Here is a 14,230-nt window from a genome sequence, read left to right on the forward strand (position 1 = left end):
AGATTTCATATTACCAAATATGGGTTTTCTTTAGAAAGTTTTTGCTAAATTTGCCATCAGATATCTTTCTTTCACTCGGTTAAGCAAATAACTTTTAATATTTAACTCAGTCAGACACTTTTAAACTATCACTAAAACACACAAGACCTCACAAAAGTGTTAAGTTTAGGCCTGTACACTGGTTTTCAACTTCATCCATGCGCTATAAACACAGGCAATAGTTATCTTTGAAATCAAATAAATGTCAAATTATTTTCTCACACTCTGTCAAACTTTTAACCCCTTTAATGTTATTAACAAAGAATCAAAGTGACTCCACAAAGCATCAGAGAATTTATTTGAGCTCTTGTTACTTAGGCTTGGATGTGCTTGGTCCCAAGGCCCAGGGTCCATGTACACAGTAGAACAATGGACAAATTAAAATCAAAATAGCTGAAAAACACAGTTGCTACTACTGTTAATGGTCGCACAGTCGTTCACCAAGTCTTAGCAAATAAAAAAAATCATTGTCATGAGACAAAAAAACGTAACTACAGGATTAGAAGATCAGTCATTTGGTCATGAGAATTCCTTACAAAACATATTAAAAACAGATACCAGAGGTGCATAATGTGAAATAAATTACAAGTAAGGTATCAGGCAGGTGCAGACTAAATACTGGATGTTTGGATATGTACATTTTATCATGGCATATGAAGGCTTGTTTATCTCAGAGGTAGAGAATGTCCATGATTACACAACAGCTAAAGTGACAAGTTGCTCATTACACTGTAGGCATGTACACCAGTTATGTTAAGGATTTCTTTCCCTTTATGCCATGTAGTTTTCCCTTTCTCAGTTTAAGAGGTGCAGTGTAATAAATCAAGTCAAAACAGGGGAAAATTTGCCAAAATGTAACATTCTGATAATATTTTTGCATAAACATGTTCAGGCAACTTATAGAAGCACTTGCTGTTAAGGCAATGACTTTTATGAACTGCAATAAAGAAGACCAGCACTGAATGTGAATGATGAGACTGGGATACAGACATCTCCAGAAACAGTAGAGGCTGTGCAGGTCCAAATATGTGTGAGATCTGCAGTTCAAGTGTCACCACAGTGTAGGAAAATCTATGTTGTTGAAGTTAGGGTCCTTCCTCAGCTCCCAGTATGTGTTGTTGCTCACCCAGTTATCATCCTTTGACTTCCTATGGAGGTGGACACATGATAAAACAGTAATATAGGTTCTTACGCTGTCAAAGTGCAAATAAAACAAATAAGAACAAAGGTATTTGGAGCAAATGACAGTCTACGTGAGATACTAACAGATCTGGATATTAATGCTACCTGAAGAATTTAGGTTGATGTGCGCTGTTGCTCTCCTCCAGGATCCTCCGTCTGTCCCTCTGCAGCTGTTCGATTCTCTGTTTATGCTCCTCTGCAGCCTCCAAGTTGCCCTCCTCCAGTAATCTGCCAGCCAGACACATGTATGCTCAATTTACAAACATAAGATTTAGCCTTTAGTTTAAATCAACTCACAAAGGATGAAAGCATACCAAGGTAAAATCCATACAATAAAGGACAATCTCAATCAATGGAACACAAAATCTAATGCGATATACAGTCATGTGCAAACGTTTTTAGCATGTAGGGCGCTAAGGATTCTTCGCAGGGCCAAACATGCCACAACCCAGGGCTCCAGAGGGGGAGTGGTCAGAGTCAAGCAGCCAGGGTCAAGCTTGATGGCATCTCTTTTATCTAGGCCTTTTCACCCCTGGTAATATGCCTGGAGACCACCGGTGGTTTTTGGCTTGTGGCAACCCTACTACCCACCCCGCTGGTACTCTAGACCATGCTTATTTGCTACATCCACCCCTTACTGTACCTTAAAGGGGCAGACATTATTAATTTTTTGTCAGATTATTTCCCTATGCCCTTGGTGATATGCAAGGACATCCAGAGCATGAACAGGGTTGTGTCAATCCTCCTTCCTGCTTGATGATGCCTTCAAGAAGACTTACTCGCCACATCTATGCCTTACCTCAGTCTCAATTTTTGGCCTTAACATGCCTATAAAGTTCTGCACAGTACAGTACATAATGGACTGTTCTGTTAACCAGCAGGGGTGCTATCTGCTTTGAATTGTCTTGTTCAAGATCGTCAGCTAAAGAAAAGGGGTGATACGGACACAGTGAAAGGGAGGATAAGTGTTTTGTTTCACAATAGGGGTGGAGAAGTTAGGTGAGCATATAACAAGAAAAAAAACCAGTGTACAAATAATGCAAAAAACTGATGAAATTACACAAATAACACAAGCAACATGAGCACTTGAAACAGCACTACATGGAGCAGTTGGAGGCACAAAAAACATAAAGACTCAGTTGAAAGGCAGAAGAGCTACAGAATTAACCAACCTAACAGCTTGTGCTGTCTCTTATGGATTTGAATGTCCAGCAAAAAATAAATAACATATTAGTCTCATTTAGTCTCCATGTCGAAAACTAAACTTACTTTCTGTCAAAGTTGTTGTCATCAGAGATCTATTTTTAGCTAGTCTTAGTCTCATCTTCTTCATCAGAAAAAGGTTTTAGTCATAGTTTTAGTCAACAACATTAATATTCCTTTTAGTGGCCTTTCTCTTACCGCTGGTCAACACGTAATCTGGTGTCTGTAGGTGGTAGCAGGTTTTTGAAGGACTGGTCCAGCTCATTCAGTTCAATAGCATACTTGGTGAAACCAAAGTACTGCTCGTGGTCAACAGGCATTGCATCTAAATTGCATAGAAACACAATCTCAGACACTCCAATACTCATAAATCTTTTTACTTGCATTCATTTGAGAGAAAGCTGACATACTTGCCCTCCAGACACATGTGGCTGAAGGTGGATCACCACAGAAAACTGCTTCATGCCACTTCCCAAAGAGTCTTTTGACAACTTTTCCTTTATTATCTGTGATAGTTCCCTCCACTTCATTCACACTTGAATTCCAGTATTTCGCCTGTGGAAAAAAATGCACAACAAAAAAAGTTATACAAATGGACAGGGAAAAGATTGCTGTAATGCCATCTCATGGCCAGCAGATGTTGCTTGTGCATAACCTACAGTGTGAGTTGCTGGGTTGTCTTGCTGAATTAGAAGTAAGGAAGCATAATTTCATCTGACATGCTTGAACCTGCCAACCTGCACAGCTTTAGGAGGTCATTTAACCCCTCTCTCTCTCTTTCTCTCTCTCTCTATCCCTCTCAGTGAAGGCTACCATACATCAAACACTGAACATGTTGAGGGGAACTTAATAGCATGCAGGTTTGGCACCATCTGTGAAGAAGGGTTTTGGACTAAATGAGGGCCTGCATCATTAACCATAATTCCAAAAAGTGTGGAAAGGCAAACTTGTAAGAGTTTAAAGCAATAATCTCTCGCAGTACCATCACTAAAATGAATGACATTAACATCCCAGCAGGTGTTAAAAGTTTGGAAGACCCCCACGCGATAACAAACTTTATTTTTTTCGATGTTTTTCCTTTGCTGCTGTTTAATAATCTCTATAATACAATGCTGATGAGTATGTAATTGCTAATAGGATAATCTCACAAACAATTTTATACTTAAAACCTATTTTCTTTTCCATGTAAATTACACTGCTGTGTTGAGATAATTGTTTGTTTTTGTTCCATCTTTAAAAAAAACATTTTCCAGAAAAAAAAATTGAAATTGAAATTTTTCGGCAGTGGGTCCAAAGGCAAGATACAGTGGTGTGAAAAAGTATTTGCCCCCTTTCTGATTCCTGAGTGTTTTGCATATTTATCACACTTAAATGTTTCAGATCATCAAACCAATTTTTTATATTTCACAAAGACAACCCAAGTAAATAGAAAATGCAATGTTTGAATGATTATCTAATTTTTTAAGGGGGGAAAAAATCCAAACCTCTCTGACCCTGTTCATGTTGGTGACTCTAAAATTGGCCGTAGGTGTGAATGTAAGCGTGCCTGGCTGTCTGTCTCTATATGTTAGCCCTGTGATTGACTGGCAACCAGTCCAGGGTGTACCCCGCCTCTCGCCCAATGACGGCGGGGATAGGCTCCTGCCCCCCCCCCACAAACCTCTCTTACGTGACCTCTCTTACGAACACCCTTCTCCCCTGATTGCTCAGTTTGGCTGTACAACCAGCTCTTGGAAGATCCTGGTTGTGCCAAACTTCTTCCATTTGAGAACTATGAAGGCCACTGTGCTCTCTGGAAACTTCAGTGCAGAACTTTTTCTGTGACCTTCCCCAGATCTGAGTAATGTAAGAAGCTTGAATCCAAGTGTTTTTACAACGGGTCCTACTGCTTATGTTAATGTAGTATTCCAGTTTTTTTATTCTAGGTGATTTGCATAGATTTTGAAAGTTCTGTTTTCTCTTTGTCATTATGGGGTACTGAGTATGGATCAGTGAGAGAAAAAGATTTATTTGAATACTTCCTGAATGCACCGTTATCCCTCCTCTTGAATGGAATTTTTTTTTTTTTAAGTAATTAAGGAGGCAAGATCTCAGATCTCAGATCTTTGTTTCACCTTAACAAATGTAATCTTGCATTGACAAATGTCACTGCTAGAGTTCCTGATGGAGATCTCTCCGTAGTGCTCGATCCAGCGCTGTCCGCTGAGAATGTTGTGGATGCAAGACGTCACCTTGTTCCACTCATAGTGGTCTCCAGTTCTGGATTAAAAAGGTAAAGATAACTCACCCTTATGGTCTGTGTTTGTCCACTTCATGCATTTGTGTTTGAGAGTAAATGAAGCCAAAGGACTCACCCTGGCAGAGTAACATGAATGGTACCAACAGGAACAATCTCCATTGACTTCCCCCAGAATTTGTTCTTGCACCTCACATCTTTGAAATCAGTGAGAATCGGCACATGGTACATATTTAGATTCATTCTGGACAATAACACTGTATTTGCCAGTGCTCAATGGTTTATTTTTGTAATCCACTACCTTGCCAGAAGATGAAGTTTTTAGACTCTGCATGGCACGCTGAGATCGGTGGGTGATGGCTGACCTTATGACACAGAAAGGAAAAACAAATGAGTACTTTCAGGGTATTATTATTTTTAGAATGCTTTAAATGTTCAGTTATTAGCTGAACAGAAAGTAGGATTGTGAAAACCTGCTCTGCTACAAATCGAAATCCTTTATCTGGCCGGTCACATTCATACGTCTCTCCTAGGATGGGGTTAAAAGGTTTTCCTCCTGTCCTGTAGTAGCTTGATGCATAGCCCGACACTACAAATGTTGCTATGTACACCTACAAAAAGAGAAAATACAACAGGTGAAGTGGTTTATTCTATGAAGAAATGATTACTGAACTCAGTGCAGTTAAGTGAGATTTAACGAACCTCATGAAAATCTGAAGGATTATGTATAAAGCATACAATGACCTGATCTGCATCAACAGTCTGAAGTACCCTTTTATTGACCCCATTAAGACTCTTAGTTGTTCTACTTTTCTGTCTAGTTCACTTTAATGAATGAAGCAACTCTCCAGTAGTTGCACTGAGCCAAGAGGACACTTATAATTACTTCAACTCCACAACAGGAGGCCTCAGATTTAGACAGAGCTGCTTTTCATTTTTCATTTAGTGTAAAATGCACATTTGTCCTTTTTAAGAAAGCAGTCCTATAGCTACTTCATGGGATATACACTTCAGCCACAAAACTGCATAAACTTAAACCAAAATCAGCTTGAAGTTAGTCACTGCAAATCAAGCTAAAGTAGCGCACCAACAGAGCAACTTAATATTCCCCAATGAAATCTGCAGACTGAGGTAAGGGTTTCCCCCACACTTAAGTGTAAAAAGCTCACACAAGCTCTGACACTTGATACCTGATGGATTCTCTGCTTCACAGCCACTTAAGAGTGCATTAGCCTGCTGTAAGTGTCAAGCAGTGCCTTAAAAAGTATGATTTTATTGTATTAATTGACTTCTTCAGCTTCTGATACACTTACATATATTGATCTTCTCTGGGGGGAACTGCCCTAGTACTCCTCCCTAACAAAACTTCCAGGTCAGAGATTGATAGCCTCCATCTTGCTCATACTTCTACATCTATGCAGCACACCTCATCTCAAAGCTGTGTATCATGGAGCTCTGAGGTTCTGTCAAATCTGTCCTTATCAGATTTGACCTCTGGCATATTCTTGTCTACAAGAGCTGTTTAAGGTCTCCTTCCTGAACTTTCTGACCTACATTGCTGAAAAGAGTGCAGGAATTTGTAATCGTTTGTCCGAGGATCTGTTCCAAAGGTCATGCCTTGACTGGTGTAAAGGTTGTTTAAATTTGCTGCCCTCTTTACTTGGACCAAATTACTAAAGACCTGAAATTCTAGAGCTGGTCTCATTGAAAACATGGCATGTGATTTTGAATGACTTGGAGTCAGGAACATTGGGCTGTAGATACTTTTGCCCACTAGAGAGGTCTGGCTACAGACTGTACATCTCGGATAGCTCCTCTCTACATCTGAGACATCTTATATCTCAGAGAGGAGGTGCCGGTAAAACATATTTCCAGTTCTAGATTTTTTCAATTCAATTTTTGAAAAACAGATTATTAACCAGAAGAGTTTTTTCCTTGTTAAATAAGTATAAAAATAAATGAATAAAACAAATTAAAATAAAGCATGTCTTTTATATTTTCCAATCCTTGTAGGTACCACTGATTAAATGTGAAAATTTTCCCTCTTATGACAATATCTAACTAATACTTTACCCATGTGTAAAACTTACACTGATAGATAAGAAGAGTAGCGGTCACTCAGGGGGGACTGTGGTCGTCCCCTCAACTTATTCTAGTCATTAAAGTGAGATCTCACACGTCTTTAGTGTTTCTGTCCTCTAAGGGTATATTTTATGTAAATATTGCTCAGATAATATGGCACTCTGTAAAACTGATTTTTTCATTAGCCCATCTAAGAGGTCCTATAACCATCTTTCTAAGTGAGTCAACTGTTGTTTTATTTTCATGTATACTCAGGCCCAATCCACTCCAATCCATCTCCACTCACTAATCCAAATATAGTCTGTGAGCTGGAGCAAGAAGCCAAATGATTTAGAGCAGTGGTTCCCAAATGGTGTCAAGGCATGGTGTGCCTTGAAGCAATTTTTGTAATCAAGTGGCAGGTAATCTGAATATACTAGCACACTGAGTTGTAATACATTATCCAAAGGATGGCTAATAATTATGAAATGTTAACTCAAAATTCACGTGTAGTTGTCTCAGCCTTTCGTTGGGTGTGCAGTGGGGGACTAAATAAGTAAGATGGTCCTTCATGTCTTTGTTTATAACCTTGGGTGGTTAAGGTTCGCTGATGCATCGCTTAAAAATGTAGGTGCTTAGGCGAGAGGAAAACATTTCTGTATTTAAAATCCTTTTTTTGATTTGTCTTATGTAATGTTCTATTTTTTTTTTGAGATACTGTATTTGGGGTTTGGGGTTAATTATCATAATCAAAATAAATAAAGAATGTAAATATTTCACTCTGTGTGTAATGAATCTATATAATGAGTTTCATGTTTTGAACTGAACTAATAATAATTTACTTACCATGATATTCTTATTTACTGAGATGCACCTGCAAATGTGCTGAACGTGATAACAGCTGCCTGAGTCCAATGATTGAAAATCAGCTTGTTTTAAAAGAAAACTAACTAGATAAAACATGTTAGTTATTTTCTTTAAATCTGTGAAAGGTGTGGAAATGTGGTGAGGTTTTTCAGACACATGCTGGAACTAATTTTGTCTGACGCCTACCCTTCATTGGTGTATACAAACATCCAAAACAATGATGCTTCAATTATCAGTCTTTTATAGATCAAATGGAGACATCAATATTAATTTTAGTTTTTTTTCATATCCAGGTAAAAAGTTATGACATTAATTTTAATTTATCAGGACATACGAGTCACTGAAAACAAAATCAGTTCCTGAAATGAGATATGGCTGAACTGCAAATTGCAGCTGCTTTAAAGTCACATTTGTATGTGATGTATGTGAAAGATGTGCTGAATTTTGGAGGATAACATGCTACCCTGTGTTCAGTTTTAAGGATTAGCTACGCTACACTTCTGAACAAAGATTCATATTTCATTTTCTTTGCCACAATTAAAAAAGAAAAAGAATAGCTTTGAAAGTGTTCATAAAAAATTGAGAATACAAAGTCAATAATTCTTTTGGTCCCTATACAAACCCCTAAATTGCTGTTTTTGTCATGTAAACATCCCATGGACAACCTTTTAATTTTATAATCTTGTTTCATCTTAAAAAGAAGTCTCAAGTTTTGGAACAACTAAACCCAGAATCTGGGTAAGTAAGATTCTATTCACTTGAAAAGTGAATTTGCCAACCTACCATACGTTCAAAGGGGTCTAGGGTGTTAGCAGCCCTGTCGAGAAGTTCACTGTACTCCAGTTCCTCGCACAGTCTCTGCAGGGTGTTGAGCGGCTCATTTAGCTGGACAGGCATGGCCACTTTGGAAAGGTCTTTGCCGATGTTGTTCCTGAGGATGTTCCACAGGCTGATGGTGCTGTTGTTGGGGCAGGGTGAGGGCAGACAAGATCTACGCTTAAAAAGGACGGTATCCTCTTCCACAGAGCCTTCAAGAGAGTTCAAATAATTAGAATGACTGTGATATTGTAATTCAGTGTACAAAATTCCCACATTTCTAAAGTTTACCTGAGTTTGGCCTCTCATTTTCTGTCTCATTGCTGAAGTTACCGATGGATATATTGTCACTAATATCACTTATATTCGAGTCGTCTTCTGATGCCTAAAAAACAAAGATAAGAAAACTTTAACTTAACAATAACAAATATTTTAAAACATCCTGCCGAAGAGGACTGCTCAGGTCTTTTTCAATATCCTGTCATGTCAGCAGAAGATCTAATGGGCTGGAGATAGATTATCCTCATGGTGACAAATTTGCTCGTCTACTTTCTTTATTTTTAGATGAAGGTATTAATTTTCACATTGTTTCTGCTCCAGCTGCTATCTGATCAGGCATGCTGCAGACTTGCTTTATGACTGATTTATTGAAAATATAGCAGCTAGACTTTAGCGTGATGCTATGTAAAAAGGCATACAGGCTAAAGTGTGACACTGATTTGTCAAGTGTTCATTCAAGTTCTAAACTATTTTAAGACTTTATGGTTGATATGTGGGGTGCAGCAATCACTAGCTGTTTTTATTTCTCAACTCAACTATTTCAATTTTTTTCTAAAAGCTCCAGTGAGGCTCCAGTGAAGCCACATTGCTCCGTGTTAACTGCAAAGACTGTAAAGAGTAGACAAAACAATTGATCCAGAGAAATTAGGATTAAAGGTTTAGAGCTCCCCCCTGCCGACTGGCTGCAGTATGGACCATAAATCTCACCTCCTCTATGTGAACAGAGGGAACATATGTAAAACTTTAAAATTAAAACAGAGGCCAAATTAACTTTTCTTAAACATGGTTTCTAATATTTGTTGGTTCATTTCATGCAGATTTATGTGCAAGTGTTCTTTTTTAAATTTTTTTACTTTGAATCTATAATTTGATGTGAAAAAGAGTGTAAGTCATGATTGACAGTGTTGTTGACTAATGCAGCACTAGGATGATCCTGTGCAAGAGGTGAAAGTAACACAAATCAAATAATAAAAGTGGAGCTGATAAAAACTCTGGAGACTTTAAAAATGAAAGGGCAAAATGCATTAAAATTGTGAAACTGAGTTAAAAATTTTTAAGTGATTTGATGTTGCAGACTGCAGCTCTCAGACTGTGAAACATTGCCTCTGTCAGGATGGAAAAAACACTAAAACTTTCAAAATAGAACTGGATTAAACTTTTGGTTAAGGTAAGGGTTAGGATTAACCTTGCAAAGCATATGGATTTGCCAGACTCCATCTTTGCCATCTTGAAAAGCTCCAGTCTACAACGTTTGTGCTGAACTGAACACTGTTCAGACCAATCAGCGTCATTTGAGAACAAGACAGTAGCTATTGGCAGGGTTTAGTTGTACTCCAAGCCGTTTGTAATGGCTGCCTCCACTATGGTGATTAGCTTAGATATAGCGCTGGTATAACGTAAATTTTTACTAGAACTTGACCATGTACCTGCATGAAATAAAGACTAAAAACACAAAAAGGTTTACATGATGGGAAAAATGTTCTTGCTCTTCTGCTGACCTGTTCAGCATGAGTCTGTGAGAGTTATTGGTGAAGTGGTCTGTTCTGTGAGTGGGTACATACTATGGCTGTTAGTGGTGTGATTAACTCGGACTTAGCCACAGCAGTAGACAGTTTTGTCAGAAAGTTTATCATGATGGGAAAAATATTTTTTTCCTCTCCTGGTCTACCTCAGCATGGGCTTGGAATCCTGGCCGCAGTAGCTATTAGCTCAGATGTAGTTGTAGGAAAGCAACAGGTTAAGTGGAACTGGACCACAATTTCTTTTTAAACTAGAGCATAGAGCCACACCGAAAGCTTGTCTCGGCAGAGAACACAGTTTTGCATGTTTCCCTAACCTTAGCGTCAATGTTATTCACCTAGAAGCTCTGCCATTAGCAAACTACAGCAGCGGTAACCTCTCAGCTCAACTCAAGAGAAGCACATGCGTACAACATCATTTTGTCTTGTCACTCTGATTGGCCGGTCATGAATGCGACTGGCAGAACATTCCTTCAATCAGCTTCCGAGAATTTTTAGAAGTCCTGTCCTTCCCAAACACTTTGAATTGGAGCTTTCCCGGATGAATGTGAAATTCATCCATTCAATTGATATATGAAACAGTCTATCTGGTGTGTCAGGTTAGGTTAGGATACCAAAAGTTTAAAGTCAAAAACCTGATTTCAAATATTTGTACAAAGCAGAGTAAACATTTTGTCCTCAGAGGAAAAAGCTTGTCCTTCATGAAAACACTCTAAAGAAGGTAACAAAGCTATACGGCTAAAGCTAAAAAAGCTGCATTGGCTGTGTAGGCTACATAGGTAACATCTACATAAGGCACATAGCTAACTTAAAAGCTAAAGCTAACTTAGCTACACTAGCTATTTTAGTTTATGCTATGTTTGCTAAAGCTAACATTATATTGTTATATGTAATATAGCAATAATATATTATTGTTAACGTACTTTAGCTACATTACCTACAGAGCAAACACAGTTATGTAAACATTAAAAACTCTTGTTGCTGAAACAAATGTAGTTACATTGGCTCACATAAGTTTTAACCAGAGTTACTGTTCATGTCAGATGAAGGGGTATCCCAGTTCTCTTTTGAATAAGGGCCAGGGGCTACATAGCCCATGGAAAAAAAAATTTCAGGACCACACTTGAAAGGGGTATGATGAATTTCCCACCATGCACTGCGTTCACTTGTGAAATGGCACAATGGACTTTGAAGGAGGCACATAGATGTAAATATTTTCAACATTGATTATAGAAAATACAACACTTGTGTTTTCTCATATATTTTCTCAATATATTCAATCTTTAACTGCTATTGTATTTTTTGTATGCACGTGTACAAACAAGAGCTATTAACCGTATAAATATATGGCGAAGATCAACACAGAGATCCATAGTATGAACGAGATGGTCGAAGCTTTATTTCCACCTCTGATGACGCGCTGTTTATTGGCAATGTGTGATGATGCCAAGCAATCAAGTGGTGTCTAATTTCTTAAGGGAAAGTTTTCACCCCTACCCCTTACCAGTCTGTTTTGGGGGGTAAGGGGAAGGGTAGACAAAGGGGAACTAAGGGTCAGAAATGGTATTGGCCCTTAATGTGTTTTATATGTGTTTAGTTGTGTTTAGATGTTGCCTGTTGTATAATGATCCCTGCTGGGGTTCTTTTGCTCATGTTTCTTGTGGATTGTTATTTATTTTATGTGAGACACATTTGGACTGTGAGTGAAGCTATCCACTAATTTAGAGTTTCTATCTGGGATTTTATGTGTTCCTAAAGGACACATAGTGCATATTCTTCATCAGTATGCATTGCCTTGCGATGAGGTTGGCTCTCTGCTTTGTTCTTGCCAGAGGAGACCCACCTTGTCAAAGACTTTTCAAGAGTTACTGCAGCTCTGTCATGTTGTAATATTTAACTATTAAAAGTCTTGTTTAACTACATGTATTATGGACCGATATAAACACCATTAATGTGTTAAATTCACTCTATATGAGTGTGTCATGACAGTGTCATTTTTTTCTGTGTATTTTATTTTATTATAGAGGTGTAACTTTACCTGAACATCCTGGTTGCAAATGTATTTTGTTTGCTGTTATTGCCTAAAAGGAAAGATCTTTTTTTTCTGCTGTACATCTTCTCAGTAGCTACTCAGTACTTAGTAAACTTTGAGTTAAATACTTTTTACTTTCAATTGAGTAAATTTATAAACCAGTACTTTCACTTACATGAATTTTAACCAGAGTAACTTGAGTAAAACAATAGTATACTTCTTCCACCTCTGCTAATATGTCAGCACCCATTACAAGGCTTAAATTCACTTAAATTTCGTACGATGGACAGAGAAGGAGACATGTTGTCCATATTAATATACAGCCTGTGGTTAATATCAGTCAGACGCTTGAAACATTCTCCCTTTCTTACTTACCTCATTTTCAGAAGAACTTGCAGACAACAGAACCTCCTGTGCATCAAAGAACTCTGACAAAGACTCGGTGATTGAAGCTCTGCTCTCATTGGACACCTGGTGTACAAGGGGATGGGATTCGTCCACAGACTCTTGTTTCTAAGAGACACAGAGCTCACAGCTATAATTAAGAACAAGGAAAGGGCATCACCGTGACACAGATAGTGTGGAAATTACAGGGTAATAAAGAGTACAGTACAATAACAATAAGGGATAATGACACAACAATATTGAATTACAGTCATCAATATAATATTCTGAACAAGATTATTGATTCATTTTATTATGAAATAAGACTATAGATATTGCAACTCTATTACAAGTGAATCGCTTGTTCCTTTTAGCTCATTAAAATGTGTGTTTGTGTTGAGTTGGCCATGATATGCTGATAAAATGAAAGAGGGAAATGGTTCTGTTATGGTTACAGTCCAATTTCACAATTAATTTAGACAATGTAGGTGTAGGGCTGAATAATTCATCTAAAATGTACTGGAATCACAATATGGCCTTCAGCGATTCTCAAATCACAGGAGATGAAATGCCTCCTCAAGGTAAAATTTGTCAAGGTAAAATATTTTGCAGTGGGATGTCTTGATCATTTCATGCACAGATGTAAGAATATATTATCTTAGTGCAGAAAAAGCAGAAAATCATACTCATCAATCATGCTTATGTTCTTTCAACTATCCTTTAATGTTCTTTCTCAATTAAGAGGAATAATGATGTGAAAATTATCACTCATTAATACCAGAAAATCGCAGAAAATTGCTATTCATTATTTTTCAAAATTGTTCAGCCCTATAAAGGAGACTGTATGTCAATATGTGACTGACTGATTTATTAAGAGTCAGCCAGAAGTGCAAGCATGCAACAAGTAACTCTGCCTGACATGTTAGAGAGATAAAACAATGCCAACATTCAAAATTAATTCAAAGATTTCAAATAATCCTTCTAAAAAAACAACTCAAAAAAATAAAACAAGTCACAAAGATGAGGTATTTTCCACAGAAGTCCTCATGCAAGTGAGTGTGTCCCTCCACCCTTTGTTGCAACCAGCATTGACTAATTAGCCCGCAGACAATCTCAGAGGAGGTGCATTAGCTCTGCACTGTGTGTTCACTGATTCTCCAGGCGGACGATTAAGCACATCAGCTTACGCCCTTTGGTCAGCAAATCTGATTAAGCAACAAAGAGCTTCCTCATGAGACGATAATATGTCAGGGAGTAAGAAGTCTTCTTTTTTGAGCTGTGAAATATTGAGGAGCCACAAATGGTTGAGAGGGTAAGTGTTCCCAGAGAAATATGTGTTTAAGTAAATTACCCTAACCTTTTCTTTTGTTGTGATAAATCAAGTGAATCAGTTGATTGGGATGTCAAAGGAAGGACAGCTCATTCATTCTGTGGCAAATTTGAACTCAGGCAGGATGAAAATAAAGACAGACAGTAAGAACCATCATGGCTATGTGGGGAAAGGAAACAGAGTCACTGCACTTCTGCAACCCACCTGCACAGGGGCAGAGAGATTTATTAATGTGGGTTCTACGATGTTGGACTCAACGTGAATCTTGCACAGGCGCTCTC

At 38.0% G+C, this 14,230-nt stretch overlaps 1 protein-coding gene across 2 annotated transcripts in view; it reads right to left on the reverse strand.

The window, feature by feature from the left end:
- Positions 1 to 320: 320 nt before the first annotated feature.
- osbpl3b (oxysterol binding protein-like 3b) overlaps positions 321 to 14,230 on the reverse strand; it is a 65,360-nt gene continuing 51,450 nt past the window's right edge. For both annotated transcript variants that reach the window (XM_041794397.1, XM_041794396.1), the window contains exons 12-22: positions 12,611 to 12,748; positions 8,696 to 8,789; positions 8,372 to 8,616; positions 5,134 to 5,271; positions 4,962 to 5,025; positions 4,779 to 4,857; positions 4,539 to 4,683; positions 2,835 to 2,979; positions 2,623 to 2,749; positions 1,327 to 1,449; positions 321 to 1,187 (exon numbers count right to left, since the gene is read on the reverse strand). In XM_041794397.1, coding sequence (XP_041650331.1) covers positions 1,091 to 1,187; positions 1,327 to 1,449; positions 2,623 to 2,749; positions 2,835 to 2,979; positions 4,539 to 4,683; positions 4,779 to 4,857; positions 4,962 to 5,025; positions 5,134 to 5,271; positions 8,372 to 8,616; positions 8,696 to 8,789; positions 12,611 to 12,748 — 1,395 coding nt within the window. In that variant the 3' untranslated portion in view covers positions 321 to 1,090. The remainder of the gene's footprint in view (positions 1,188 to 1,326; positions 1,450 to 2,622; positions 2,750 to 2,834; positions 2,980 to 4,538; positions 4,684 to 4,778; positions 4,858 to 4,961; positions 5,026 to 5,133; positions 5,272 to 8,371; positions 8,617 to 8,695; positions 8,790 to 12,610; positions 12,749 to 14,230) is intronic.

The sequence above is a fragment of the Cheilinus undulatus genome, linkage group 8, assembly GCF_018320785.1.
Source record: "Cheilinus undulatus linkage group 8, ASM1832078v1, whole genome shotgun sequence".
Lineage (NCBI taxonomy): Eukaryota > Metazoa > Chordata > Actinopteri > Labriformes > Labridae > Cheilinus > Cheilinus undulatus.